The sequence below is a fragment of the Chaetodon trifascialis genome, chromosome 3 (genome assembly GCF_039877785.1).
Source record: "Chaetodon trifascialis isolate fChaTrf1 chromosome 3, fChaTrf1.hap1, whole genome shotgun sequence".
NCBI lineage: Eukaryota > Metazoa > Chordata > Actinopteri > Chaetodontiformes > Chaetodontidae > Chaetodon > Chaetodon trifascialis.
The window spans coordinates 12,127,941-12,142,882 of record NC_092058.1 but is presented as its reverse complement, the minus strand read 5'-3'; the positions used below and the strand labels follow the sequence as shown (position 1 = coordinate 12,142,882).

General features: G+C 41.8%; 1 protein-coding gene across 4 annotated transcripts in view; it reads right to left on the bottom strand.

Moving 5' to 3' along the window:
- pparg (peroxisome proliferator-activated receptor gamma) overlaps positions 1-12,135 on the bottom strand; it is a 32,885-nt gene extending 20,750 nt beyond the window's left edge. The window contains exon 1 of one of the 4 annotated variants that reach the window (XM_070958498.1): positions 11,891-12,135. Coding sequence is in view for 1 of the 4 variants with exons in the window: in XM_070958497.1 (XP_070814598.1) it covers positions 11,445-11,493 (49 nt within the window). In the remaining 3 variants the exon portion in view is untranslated. Of the gene's footprint in view, positions 1-658; positions 773-11,444; positions 11,519-11,797; positions 11,838-11,890 lie in introns of those variants that run through there. The other 3 variants (XM_070958500.1, XM_070958497.1, XM_070958499.1) reach the window with 3 other exon arrangements.
- Between the last annotated feature and the right edge of the window lie 2,807 nt (positions 12,136-14,942).

Sequence of the window (14,942 nt, the reverse complement as noted above, 5' to 3'; positions counted from 1 at the left end):
TATTCTTTAATCCGAAAATATCATCATCACATCATCAATACTAATGCTAACTCATGCATTGTGTCTTTATTTCAAAAGAGCACCTGGTTCATGCATTCACAAAAGAACGCACACAAGGACACAAAATAAAACAGAAGAATAGGGAGAACATGGGGCTACCTCTACTGACCTAGTTACAGATTTCCTTTCGCTCATTTGGCCCTTTTGGGGAAGAAACAGAAAAAGAAAATCTATGAACTGCAGGTTTTTCAGCTCACAACTGCCAAACACAAACCCAGTTAACCTTGCGTGGTAATAAACTGTCTGAGACAAGGCTAACTGCATATCAGACAGAACTGGTTGACTTACAGTATCTCACTGATAAGCAGTGAAGTCAGCTCATAAAAGACTAAAAGTCGAAATCAACTCAGCACGTATCCTTTTTAAAAGCACAAGCGCATTCACAGCAACTATCTGACAACATAAAGCCTTTTATCAGATGTGACAGTAGACCGGTCTTTGCATTCATTGTAGCTATCCGCAGCTCATGCATTGATTCAGCATGATGAACTGAATGACAGTGACACACACACACACACACACACACACACACACACACACACACACACACACACACACACACACACACACTCAGCAGGGTACAGCATAGTCCACTCACCCTGTTTCTCCCGCTACAGTTCAGAGTGTTCAGCGTCGGCTCACTGACCAGCAACCAAGTGACAGTGGTGGTGACAGCGGAGACTGGTGTGTGTGCCTATGAATGTGTATGTGTGTGTGCGTGCATGCATGTGTGTGTGTGTGTGTGTGGTCATGCTTTTCCTCAGGAAGTGATGACCGCTAGAAAGGGAACTACACACACACACATTTTCTCTCTCTGACAGAGTCTGGGCTCAGCAGAAGTTTAGACAGCTAACTATCATGTGGTCTGTGTGTGTGTGTGTGTGTGTGTGTGTGTGTGAGTGAGTGAGTGAGTGAGTGAGTGAGTGAGTGAGTGAGTGAGTGAGTGAGTGAGTGAGTGTGTGTGTGTGTCTTTCATTCCTAATTTTTTATGTCTGCATGTCGCTGCGTACAGTACATACTTGTGTATACGTGCCCACGTGCTTAACAGTGTTTCCTTGAATCTGTTATTCTCTCCTGTGCAAGTGTGTGTGTGTGTGTGTGTGTGTGTGTGTGTGTGCGCGCGTGCGTGTGTAAGGTGGTAGACATCAGATGCAGATGATTTCCTGTTGCTACACTCTGACAGGCGACCTCATCATGCCTCTCTGGTTGCACTTCTCTCCCTCCGTTCAGTCACTCAGTGTCGATGTGACAGCGGTGACGCACTTACTTCTGCCTCCTCATGCAATATTAACACAAGTCTGCTGCCTCTCCGATTTAGTTAAAAATAACATAATAACTGTTACTTTCTAACCAGAAGATGAGAGCCGTTATCTATAAACTGGAGACAGACGCTCACCGTGTCCTTCGTTGCTCTAATTTTATCTGAGGCCGAAAAGATTTTAGCAGTGTAGCAGCTAGCTCATGTTGGTGTTTTTTCATTCAAAATGGCACATACAGTACAGTACAATCTGGAATAATAATGGGCAAATTATCTCTAATAATTATATCTCAGTGTGTGTGTTGTATGCTTTGTCTACATTATATTGTTTTTATTTAACAAGGTGTATGTTTTGTTGTCATTTTCAAGGGCTGACTGAAGATCTGGTTGGGAAAAAATTAGCTTTTTGGCTAACAGTGACACATTGACAGAGATCACTGTGCCTTGTCCTTTCAAAATAAATAAATAAATAAACTGAGACATCGCAGCATTCAGTAGAGTTATTCGTCTCTTGCTATAAATGCGTTCAAATTCTACTACGTAAATAAGCAGTAATGCTCACATGTTCCCAGGGGAAACAAGAGAGAAGTGGTTTCTTCTTATTAGCTGTGACAATGGAAAGTTTTTGCCTGCGTTTCCATTTGTACATAAATTACGTGACTATACAGGGATGCACAGAAATAAAAAAAAAATAACTTGTGTAACAAAAGTGCTCTGGGAAAAAGTGAAACAATTATAAAGGAAATTGGCTGACTGGCTGAACAATTCAGACACTGAGAGACTCAGCTCCTCTGCTGATGTCAATCATTCACTCACTCCGCTGTTATTTTGCCCAAAGGGGTCAAGGTTACACAGGTAAGGTCAAGTGGCCTCACATTAGCTTGACAGTAGCTTTCACCACTCCACTCTCAATTGAGCACTGGGACAATAACCAATTCTTCCAACACCGCACAGCCAATTAGAAAGAATGCTGAACTACACGTTTTTCAAGAGGGAAAGTCATCACTCCTTTGAAAGATTAAGACCAAAGAAAACAGTCAATGATGTTTAGATGAGGTGTCTGGCTAGGCGAGGCGTCTGGCTTGATATGGTGACTGAAATGTTATCCGGATGTTCACGAAACTAAATTTGATCACCATTAACTGTAAAATAATGTATTCCTTTGGGGCCATTTCGAGGCTATGCAAATGTTAACCTCAAGGCTCACAGAAAGAGGCTGCCTCCACTATGACAGATCTACCACCATCTACAGTACAGTAACCTCGACTGACATAAACCTCAGATACAAGTTGAAACTGCATCTGAAAAACCTCAGGTGTGGAGACAAAAAAATGAGTCAGAAGATCATATCATACAGTTGTTTTTCCATTTGACAAATAAGGTTCTGTGTTTCTGTTCACTGAGTTGTGCATTTTTGCGTATGCTGACACTAATCATAAGCCAAAGAGAATCCATCATCAATTAACCATAACATGAGCTGCACTCCAGTGATCAACACAGCATCCTGTGATGAGCGCCTAGAAGCGGTTTTCAACGTGTCAAGGTGAACAAAAAAGCATTTGTGCTCTCAGATGTAAACATGGACGTATGCTTCTTTACTATGACTTCACCTCCGACGTGGCCAAACTGAGCTAACATGCAGTAAGATTTAAGACAGTACTGTGATTCTTGCTGCCAACTCTCTAGCCATTGTCACCAAGGGGCTGCGTCATGTTTTTCAGTGGAAACGTGGAACTAGAGCACAGACGGCTTATGAAGCTGGAGACAGGACTGAAGAATAGATGAAACCTATGAAGACTGGACAAACCGCATGTTTCCACCAATGAGCAAAGCACTGACAGGAACATACTGACCAGTGGCGTAAATGCAGAGATAACACTAAGGGTGAATCCCATTTCTCTTTTCTACCCCTACCCCTTAGCCCTACCCCTTGTCCCTTGCCCCTTGAAACGGAGTGCCAACGGGTAGGGCCGAAAGTCAACCCCTCCAAATTGGGACACCCCTTCGACAATCGCGTACGTCATCAGTAGTCGCCGCTGCCTCTTACGTAGGCAGATGCGACAAGCTAATGCTACCGTCACATTCGATTTGTGTATGACATTCCTGCATGTTGTATCCCACAACGCTGTCAATGTAACTGAATACCAGCAGCGAGGTTGCCAAAGTTATTATTGATAACGTTATCACTGCAGATTATCAGGCTGCCCACAGAGCACCGCTAGTGGCATTCAGCCTGGCAACGGTAACCACGTAACTGAAGCCTTGACTACTATCGATTTTTTTCGGGGGTTTTTTTACGAGGAAAATGACCACTACACATTGAAACAACGTTAAAATAGACAATAAAGTGGTTTTCGTACATTTTAAAACTTCGTTCATGGAGAAAATACCGGTCTTGCAAGGCATTCTGAGAAATCTGTCGTAGCCCTCCGTTTGGAGTGTGCCTCGGAAAAATCTCCGTTTGGAGGGGTACATAGCCCTACCACTTCCCCCTACCCCTCCGTCATAATGGGAATTGGGACACCCCTACCCCTCCACGTGAACGCGCAAAACGGAGGGGTAGGGCCAAGGGGGAGGGCCAAGGGGTGAAATGGGATTCAGCCTAAGGCTGTGATTACAAATACAAAAGTGAGATGCTCTTTTTTGCTGAGGGTTAAATGAGAAGATCAATACCACTCTTATGTCTAAAGATCAGCAATGAACATGCTGTACCTGATTTGTTTATTCCAAATCCAAATGAAATGTGAAAATGAAGTAAAGAGCTAACCACGTTGTTGGCACACGTTCCCGGATCTGTTTGCTTGATTATTTTCCCCGAAGAAGTCAGTCAGGAGCATTCACAATGGCTTTCAAGGACACTTGGGCTTGCGTGCGGAGTTACAGCTCAAGCTCAATAGTTGGCACACAGACATGAGAGCTGCTCTTCTCATCTAACTCTCAGCAAGAGAGCGAATAAGCAAATTAGCTAAAATGTTGGATTATTCCTTTACACTGAGCTGCAGCTCTGTGCTAAAACCTGGTTAAGTGGATAATAAGATATCAGTAACCCTCTCACTCACAGCATATCACGCTACTTTGCAGTTTGCTTGCTGTTTTCAGCAGGTTTTCTTTTTGTTGTTTTATACTGTTGTTTTATTTCCCACAATTTAATACAAAATAAGAATCTGAATGAAAACGACGAGCAGCGACTGAATTGGGAGACAAAGATAAGAATCATTAGACACCACACACTATATGATTTTATCTCCTGACTGTCATCGGTATGAACACACTTGGTTGGATTCAGTCTGTTCAGTCATGACACTCAAATCATGGTTGTAATCAGCTCAACGATCAGAACATCATGTTCTATGATGTTGTTAGCAAAAAAAAAAAATGCTTTAGCTATGACATGCTCACTCTGTCTCAGTGTTTAAACAAAAGGGGCTAATCTAATCTCTTTGATCGGTCGACCCAGCTTTTGATCACTGTCGCATAATTTAATTATCCATTGTGACGGGAGGGCTTTTCCTGCCAGATTTACACACACACACACACACACACACACACTGATGTTCAGGATATGTTCTACATTGCTGTCAGAGTCATAATGTGACTGGGACGTGAGGTGGGCCTTGTATTATAGGACGGCATGGTGACAGAGGTCCAGTGAACAGCACTCTGGGGGACTGTAAATAAACATATTGAACCCTTTCATGCAAACAGAGACATTTAAGGACAAACACACCCAACATGTTACATATATTTGCACATGTGAGGGCATGTAAGCACACTGGAACTTAAACATTTACTATCTGACTCTGATATGGGCAACACACATGAGCAGGTCAGCATACACACACAGGGAGAGAGAGCGAGTACCCACAGTTGTAGTATATATTTGTACTTGTGTGTGTGTGTGTGTATATGTGCACACTCACACGCACGCTCCATATGCTGCTCTCTGGGAATCTGTAGTTTTAACAATAATCTGAGGACATGAACTTTCCCCCAATTCCTTTAAATAGTTATGAGTTAATGGCTGATGAGTCTCTTGAGCTTCAAGCGCTTCCTCACTGGATAAGGGGAAGGAGTGTTGTATGCTGTCAAGGCCTCACACTCACATACACACACAAACGCACACACATACACACACACATTTACATGCTGTCACTGTGGAAGACGCATGTGTATGAGGATAGGTGTGCACAGCATAAACAAAGCACCGTCCCGGGCGGTCCTTCCATTGAAGAAAGGGGAACCAAATCAGAAACTGTCTATGTCTCACACACTCACACACACCTCAAAGCCCAGGAGGTGTTGCACTGAACAAGGGGCACGAAGGTTAGAAAGAGACGGAGGATGACAGAGGGGATAAACACCTGATTCATTCTGTGCAACTGTCATTTATGATGATGTCGCAAAGGTTAATTATCTCTTTACATGAGCGTGGTCTCAGTGTGTGAAAGATTTATAGCCAAGCTTGTGTTTTGACGGAGACGGGGAGCGAGAGGACGGTAACACGGTAGGAAGAGGGAGAGGTACAATGTGGGAAGGGTCATGCCCTGTTCCTCGAAGTGGAGAGGAAAAGACGGGAGTGTGCTGCCTCCAGCTGCTGTTTAGCTGGACAAGAACAAAACAACTCGTGACGTAACTCTCATTCACAGAACGTACTGTAAACTCGTGTGCTGGGAATGGTGTACGCAAAAGAAACCGATTTAGAATTGTCTGTGGAAAAGGAAGGTTAAATGAAGGTTCGACAAGAGCAAAATAAGAGTCAGGGCTGGCTCAACAATTGATCGCCTGCTAACCCGCTCCCAGTGATTGTCCAATCAACTGTAAGTAGGCACAGCAGGACTGTGGAGCTTTGGTTTTCTCCACACGTTAAGCACTTGCATGAGCTGCACTAAGATATTGGGCATGTAAAGAGTTTAGAGGGTGGTGTTTTATTTTTAGCCTTTTCAGACACCAAAATTACATGAGCAAAGTGTAAGAAATGGATTAAACAGTGTCTTTGTGAGCTGTAGTATAAGCTTTAATTTTTGGCATGTTGAAAAAGGGCAAAAAGTTCTTACTCTTACATCAAAGATTATTATATTTCTAGGTCATCATTACTATATTATCAATTATTTTCTATAGCTTTTTCTTAGGTTCTAGTTGTGTGATTACATTTTTGACATTTCAGTTTGTCAAATATTACTTTTAATTGTTGGCTGTAGCTGATTTTTCCCACGGGCACTATCACCTAATGTCATCTGAGTACTTCATTCATGGTTCTCATTATGTGGCCTGTAATGGAGCAGTTAACAAGTGACTGGGCGTACTTTGAGTCCGCCTCCATCAAAGTGGACAAACGACCCCACCCATTGGCCATTACCTTATCGAATCTCTAAGGAATGCATTGTATTTTGTAAGTTTGGTAGTCTGTCCAACGTAACATTACTGTCTCTATTTTGGTAGCTGTTTGTGCTTACGCAACCTTTTCCTACAAGCTGAGAGGAGTACAAAACATGAACCCCCAAAGAACGTGTGGTTCCCCCACTCTGTGGAACCTGGTCCTGATTGATACTATATCAGAGCTGATGGTAAAGTTAGCAGCTCTGTCTTGTTTAGAGTTCAGCAAACCCCAGCCAAACTCGTTATCTGAGATCACTTTATGCTAAACCAACAGTTAGTCTTAATCCTAAAAGTCTTTTCTTGCGATGTTGAAATGTCCACAATACACACAAGACAGGAAAGAGCACGTAAGCTAAGCAGTCATTTTGGGTACAAGAGGTACAAAAAGTTTCCAGAAAGAGGGAAAGCTATTTACAGGCTTTGTTCCTGTTTCATTTCCAAGATCATTTGGCATTTAACCATTATTGGCCAATTTTAAATTGAGGGGGTGGATTACATACATCATCCTTACAAGACCTGAACTGGTGATGTCTCAAGCAGTGCCACATCCAGTGAACCAACGGAGAAGCATGTGCACATAAAGTCTGAGTCAGTCTTAGTTCCCACTAGAGACCGAGGGTTTGACCTGAGGAGCTGCTGTTTGCTCCCACATCTTTCTAAATGGGAAATTAGGGCAAAGGCTGTTAAATATCCCTACTGTCTGTTGAATAATATCTATGTTAAAGTGCACTGGCGAGGAAACCACTTCATATTAGTGTGTGTGTATATTTGTGTCTGTTGACGTGTGTCTTTATGTTTGTGTGCTCATAGGTGAATTACCAATGGCACTCTGATGAAATGATCAATTTTGACTTCAGGAAATTGTAATGGGCTTTTTTTCACTATTTCATAGACCATCCATCCATTATCTACTGTATACCGGGGTTGCGGGGGGCTGGAGCCTATCCCAGCTACAATGGGCGAGAGGCGGGGTACACCCTGAACCGGTCGCCAGCCGATTGCAGGGCCACATGCAAAGACAGACAAACATTCACACTCACACTCACACCTACGGACAATTTAGAGTCATCAATTAACCTAATGAGCATGTTTTTGGTCTGTGGGAGGAAGCCGGAGTACCTGGAGAGAACCCACGCATGCACGGGAAGAACATGCAAACTTCACACAGAAAGGCCCCGCCTGACCCGGGGATCGAACCGGCAACCTCCTTGCTGTGAGGCACGCGCACTACCTGCTGCGCCACCGTGCAGCCCCATTACACGGTCAATAATGAAAATAATTCAGCCCTTATAGATTGTGATCAGACATCATTTGTCATGATGTCGAGCATGCTACGACCAGTGGAGGAGGCAATGAGTTAGGGTCACAGTAAATAGCCCGTTGATGTGTTTTGTTTGCTGAAGAAGAGCCAAGAGAGCAGAAACAAATCTGACTTCTGTTGCTGTAAGACAGGTGTTAGGCAGGCGAACGCCATCGTTTTGAGACAGAGCAGTGAAAAAAATGGATGTGAGGCAATGTTAGAGAAATAGATGTGTTTACAAATGTTACTGATAACACGGCACAAGAACCATCATGTTTGAACATTGCATTAAAATGTGTTCTCTGCTCACGCGGACATGAGTTTAATACAAAGCGTCACAAGGAGAGAACTGATAACTTGCTTTGATGTCGCCCTAAACATGAGTCACTTCTCAGATGCCAGAAGTTGTCGTGATTGAAGTGTTTTTTCTCGCCACAACATCTTGCCAGAGATTATTGAGAGAGAGAGAGAGAGAGAGAGAGAGAGAGAGAGAGAGAGAGAACGGATGTAACGGTAACAACTGGTTCACTGCATAAAAACCAAAAAAAAAAGAAACTCATACAGCATACTAAACTTTTTAATCAAAGTAGTTTAAACATATTTGTTCAGAAAAATGTTGAAATAGAATCACAAATAAGATAATCATTAATTACAATATAATCAGCGCATAAACTCAGGAAGACAAGACTAACAGAGATGGATTTTTCATGAGCAAACAACCTGTTTGTGGCGCAAACTTTGTTTCTTTGTTAAAATAAATCCAATTCTGCAGCAAAAAAATCTACTGAAATGATCAGCCTTGACGTTAATAATTAATCCTAATATAGAAAACAAATTGATGACCTTAAGGCTAAGCTGTGTCAACACTGTCTCAGTGTCATCTGATGAAATTGAATCAAAGGTGGCTTTTCTGAAAACGTTCACAATACCAATAAGAAGAGCCGAATTATAGTAAACACACCACGACGTTGGCGGTGTAGAGGCAAAAATGGTTAACTATCTGTGGGCTGAACCTGAGTGTGTCACTCTCTTTTTATCTGTGTATTTATACAGATACAAAGCAGTTCAGCACCTTCCTGCCTTTCATGCAGTCATCATGTTTAGCCTTTACAGCCACAGCAAACTACTTCTCAGAACACTGAAAACAGTTGCTTCTAGTAATTGAAATGAACAAATGTGCTGGTGTGGAGGTGTCTTTAAAATCCCTACTTTTGTTTTATGCCAACCCAAAGCTTTGCGTGGAAGCGTGTCGTCTGCGGGGATTTAAACATCACTTTCAGACCGTGTGAGGGACAACATAAACATAGCATGCTATCTCGAGGCACTCCTTTCATTTATGACAACAGAGCAAAGTCCACATTTGTCTCAGTCATTCACACACATACACACACACACACACACACACACACACACACACACACACACACACACACACACATACATACACACACTTCTCTTGAGGAATTTAATACTTGATAAGCAATAATTCACTGACTGGTGCTGTATCAACCCAGTCATGCAGAGATTAAAAGACATAAAAGATGTGCGTTTTCCTGTGACTGATTTAAGTTTCCTGAGACTTTGAACAGACATGTCTAAATCCATACATTCAGTACAAAAATGCAAAATATTACATTAAAATGTAAAAGAGAAATTATGACATTAATCTAGATGAGCACTGACAACCAGAGAAAATAACTTTCATAACTTCTCCAAAAAAGAGATTATTTCTCAAATTTAAGTTCTCCTACTTTAAAATAGCCATGTTACATGTGATGAAATTTTAACCTTTAATAAACCTTAACATCCATGATATCATTCTGATACATGCCTCATAACCTGTAGCATCAGTGTGGTGATTAATGTCCCTGTTACTTGAACATTATGGGATTACCTGTAAAAATCAGTAACTCTTAGCATTCATCTTTACAGGAAGTGTCAATAATCCAGCAAGCATCTTACTTCTGCTAAGAGACCAATACTTTCCTCTTGTTTATCTGTCTTTTTGTCATTTCTTTTAATTGTATGTTGTTATTCGGTTTACAGAGATGTTGATTACAGTAACTTTATTATCACTTGGAGACATGACAGTATCACTCTCAAAGAAAAAAAGAAGTTCGCTTGTTTTCGCTATTTGTTACCAACAACATAAATGGCAGCTATTTTTCATAGCTGCTGTAGATTGATTTCCTGTCTTCCAGGTAGAGCTGAAAGATATGCTAAAAAAGAAGAACAAGAAGAAGAAGAAAAGAACAAAAGCAATTATTTTGACAGATGTTGTGAATGCAATATAAGTTGTGATTTTAGTGGGAATGGTAATTTCTGTACTTCATTTTCACTGAAAAAAACAAACAAACAAACATAAAAATGGTGATGATGTGATTTTTGCTGGGGTCTGTACCAAACAAGCATGTTTCCATTACGTCTGCTGAATAGGCTGGGGCATCTCCGTAGCACCGCAACATTTGATTTTTAATGGTATGTTGTCACAAATTTTATCTTGACCAAATAACTACAGCTCCTGTGATTTAGATATCGCATTTGGCTTCCAGGCAGAGGCTGGTTTTAAGTGATCTGTCATAATAAACTTGCTGAGAATCGATCACAGTGAACTTTGTAGTAAGATGTATTATTGTGTGATAATGTAGCGCCGTCAGCTGCATCACCTCAGTCACATAAAGTTGAGTATAATAAATGCAGACACAACGGTAAGGCATACCTCAAACAAATTTACAGTCTCTGCCAGTTATTGTTTAAATAGAATAGAGAAAATCCTGGAAACTAATGGCTACCTAGAAAGTAGGCAACAAACTTTCAATGGTTGTCAGTAACGTTAAGTGGACGAAAGAAATGAGTCTGAATCTGCCCAGCAGTTTTATGAATATCAAGAGCAAATCAGCTTTAAATGCACTCCATTTGGAACAGCAACATAATCGTAAGCTTTCCCTGATTGCTTGCAGTGGGATCGATTAAGGACGTGATGATCATCCAAACCACTGAAGAGTGGTTAACAGCTAGAGGCACTATTCGCAGTGACAGTGTGAGTCTTGTACAACTAACTGATAAGTTTGCCTTCCAAGTACCATCATTACATCATAATGAAACAACATGGGGCCTGTTCACGTCAGCTACCGCAGAGTCACACAGCAAACCCTCAAAGAGAAGCCACTGCCAGTCCCTGATCTTCTGTCCACATTATTGCTGAGTCACAACCAAGATTTTCCAGACAATTGAAAGAAAGAAAAAAACTGAACTGCCTGAACATTGTGCAACATCTAAACATTCCTCACATGACACAGAGGAAAAAGATATGAAAGAGGAATATATAGAATATATGTATACACCTTAAAAAGTCTTGTTTATTCACACAAAACTACCCCTCTAAATGAGTTACCTATGAAAACTGCACACCATAAATTCAGAGGGAGTGAGACAGTCTGTTGTACTCACCTGAGAAGTTGTGATCACTTAGGTTAAAATCTCTGCCTGGTGTTTGCATGTCAAACTCACACTCACACTGTGGCACACAGACACACTATGGACCAACACCTGACTGTGTGGCAGTTGTCAGTCCTGTGACCGCACCCGCCCCCCCACCCTCGCCATCACCAACCCCCTCACTCCAAAAAGTGTCCACCTTAACAAGATATCACATCTGGCAGTATGAGCTCTTTAAATCAAGAGGAGTTGTTGACACGGGTGGATAGACGTTTTCAGTTTGAATGTCCCAGTTTCAACAACCATACAGATTTTATGTCACCCAGTATTTAAAAAGCAGAATCAGTGTTGAAGGGTTGAATTACTTTTTAAGGTGGTTTTCAGCGCGTACCATCCAACCAGCAGCCACAACGGTCGCGGCGCACAGCGAACAGCAAGCCGAGCGGAAGGTGACTGACCTGATCAGAGGCGCAGAGGCAGCAGACGGAGCGCACTTGCTCTTTCGAAGTCGGGTCGTCTCCTTCGGTTGTGCAAACGTTCGTGTCGGCTTCGGAAAGCGCGTCGTGTCGTCGCTTCCACGGGAGCGCCGTGTCAAAGTGGTCAGGTCTGTTTGCTGTGGAGGTTCCTGGTCATGCTGCGGCCGCTGCTGCAGAGCTCGGCGTCTGCCTGCCTGTCATGCCTCTCTCTCCTCCCTCCTCTCAACACCACCGCCCGGGAGTCCTAAGGACACAGGCGGAGGCATCAAATTACCCTGTAGCTTAGCGATTATTTAACTATTTCATTTGAACGCTGTTTTTTTTTTTTTTTTTTTTTTTTTTTGAGGGGTTTAAGTAAAGTAAAGGCATCTTTGTTTTTTGGATTGTGTGTTGTCGAACACACAAAAAAATTAGATTAATTTTAAGATAAATTGATAAAAGGAATAATTCGACATTCGTGGCTTTTTTGCCGAGAATTAAGCTAACGTTAAGCTAGCGTTAGCCAAGGTCAATACAGGTCTCATTGGGGTCGGCAGGAGCCAGCAGCTGGCTAAGTTAGCTAAAAGCTAAAACTGGAAAGGAGACACTGCTACAGTTTGTCTGGCTCTGTCCCAAGGTAACAAAATTCACCTACCAGCACACCCAAAGCCCACAGACAAACACATTATGTCTCATTTGTTTAACCAGCACGAAATTGACAAAGGTCAGATGTGGTTTTAAATGCAATCAGGTGTGGCAGGAGCAGCCGCTAGCTATTAATATGGTGCTTTTTTGACTCAAAGGCAGATTTTTCTACTGTTGGATGGAGCTAGGCTAGCTGTTTCCTGTCTTTGGGCTAAGTTAACTAGCATAATTAGGCTACCTTACATCCGTGAGGCTGGTATCAAATCTAATCTAAGGCCCACTCTCATCAAGAAAGCAAAGAAGTGTATTTCCTAACATCTTACCTGTCAAATAGTGACAGCATGTCGTGTTAGCTGGCAGACTGTAGTGTTAGCCCCTAGCTAACCTGACAATAGTGATGACTAATGGGGGTGTTTACGGTCATGTCTTCGGTATCAGAGTCATGTTTTTATACATGCTTTGAACTCAGAAGGTGTGACTGAAGATTCTCCAGTTAAATCAGCACAATTCAGCAGTCAAGGACTTTTCATTAACAAACATTCATGCTTTTATTTTGTAAGTCTTAGGGTCACAGTTACAAATTGACCTCGAAAGAGATTCTTCTAAATTGTTATCTACTATACAGATTCTTTCATAAAATAACATCCATTGAAACTCATCTTACTATGAGGTGCAGAAATAATGCGTAACAAATCACTTGCCTATGTGCTGCATCTGTAGAGCCTTGTTACGCTCTGTAAGTTTGAGGACCTTTGATTAACCTCAACCTAAACCTCGCTCTATTTTTAACCCCAGGACAGACAGTGAAATGCACAGAGAATAATATTCTCCGCAGGCACAAAGCAGCCAGTGTTCATCACATTGTTGAAATCACATCTTAAGGTAAAGGTACTCAGTATTTTAATGCAGTAATAAAATTGACATGAGATTAAGAAATGTTTTTCAGACAGTCGCGTTCAGCCTCCTTATGACACTTGAGCTGTTGACGATGCTCACACTGAAATGTGGCATCACACAAGCCCTGCTGGCTAAATGATCTCCTGGCAGGCTGACTGGTTGTGGGTAGATTTGGTTTTAAACATGCAGCAGAACAGCCTGGTGAAGAAACATTTCCACAAACCAAAAAGCTCAGTCCGTGAAGAAATAGATGTTCCTGTTTTTTGAGTGTGTCACTTGACCAGACTCTGACCTTTTGTCTGTACCAGTGATACAGCTGCTAAACGACATGGTGGCTGGGCATGTGGGTGAAAGGACTTAATTGATGAGCACAGAGATTTTTCAGTTTGAATTTTTGGACCTAATGATTTGCACTCATGGTTTTGCAGAAATTTATTTTAAGAGCAGCCTGTTAATGCTCTAATTATGTTCTTTGGTTTGGTGTTAACAGTGAATGTGTCCTTTGATTTGCAAAGAGATATTAATAAATGCTTTCTGTGCAAGAACACAGACACCAGCTTTTGATCTTCACCAAGTCTCGAAACAACCTCAAGTTTCAAATGATAAAGTAAAAATATCCCAAGGAGCCCAAAAATACAGTGCAAAAACACACAATGCAAAACAAATGACTCTGTGGAGCTGAATTCATTGCAAAAACTCAACAGAACGTATGAAATGATACATGACAAGGATACTTCTGAAAAATCAAGGCAAAGTTTAGCTCCTGTATGTAGCTTTTCAACCTGTTTTTAAAGCATTAAAACACAAAAGACACGAAACCCTGCTGCTCACGGTTCAGAACGATGCCATGCAGTCTTCTGTGATCGCTGATTTCAAAGCAGATACATGTAAGTGTAGTTCAGTTATGCTGCTTTCACCATGTAGCAGTCAGCTTGTTTTCAGCTGCCTTTGATCTGCCATAACTCAATACTGTGAACTCAGACAGCTTGCACACTTTGCTTATTTACAGACCTGCACACACACACACACACACACACACACACACACACACACACACACACACATTTTCTCATCTCTCACATGCAGAGCACTCCTCCCCACGCAGAATTTCTCCATGCTGAACTTAAAAAAAATGACACCCTCGAGAGTTTTGCTGTCACAAACAAAACAAAGCAATATTTTTTGATTGTTTATACAGTGGAATCCCAGAGGACAGGAGCTGTGCGATCTGAAAATGTTCATCATCAAAGTGCTCATGTTCTGCATCTTCACAAGACTCTCCTACACTGTCATGACACTAATTATTATGAAGTGGAACTGACACGTCATTTTTCAGGCCTAGGAGGGATCAGGATGGTGCTTGACACCAGGAAATAGGCCAAAATGAGTTTCTCCTCCATCCTCAAACACATTGGATGCTATTATAACTAAATCTGGATATTATAGCATTTAACCACAGTGATCCTTCCTCCTTGTGTTCATACTCCCTCGCTCTCAGCCTGGCTTGAGCGGG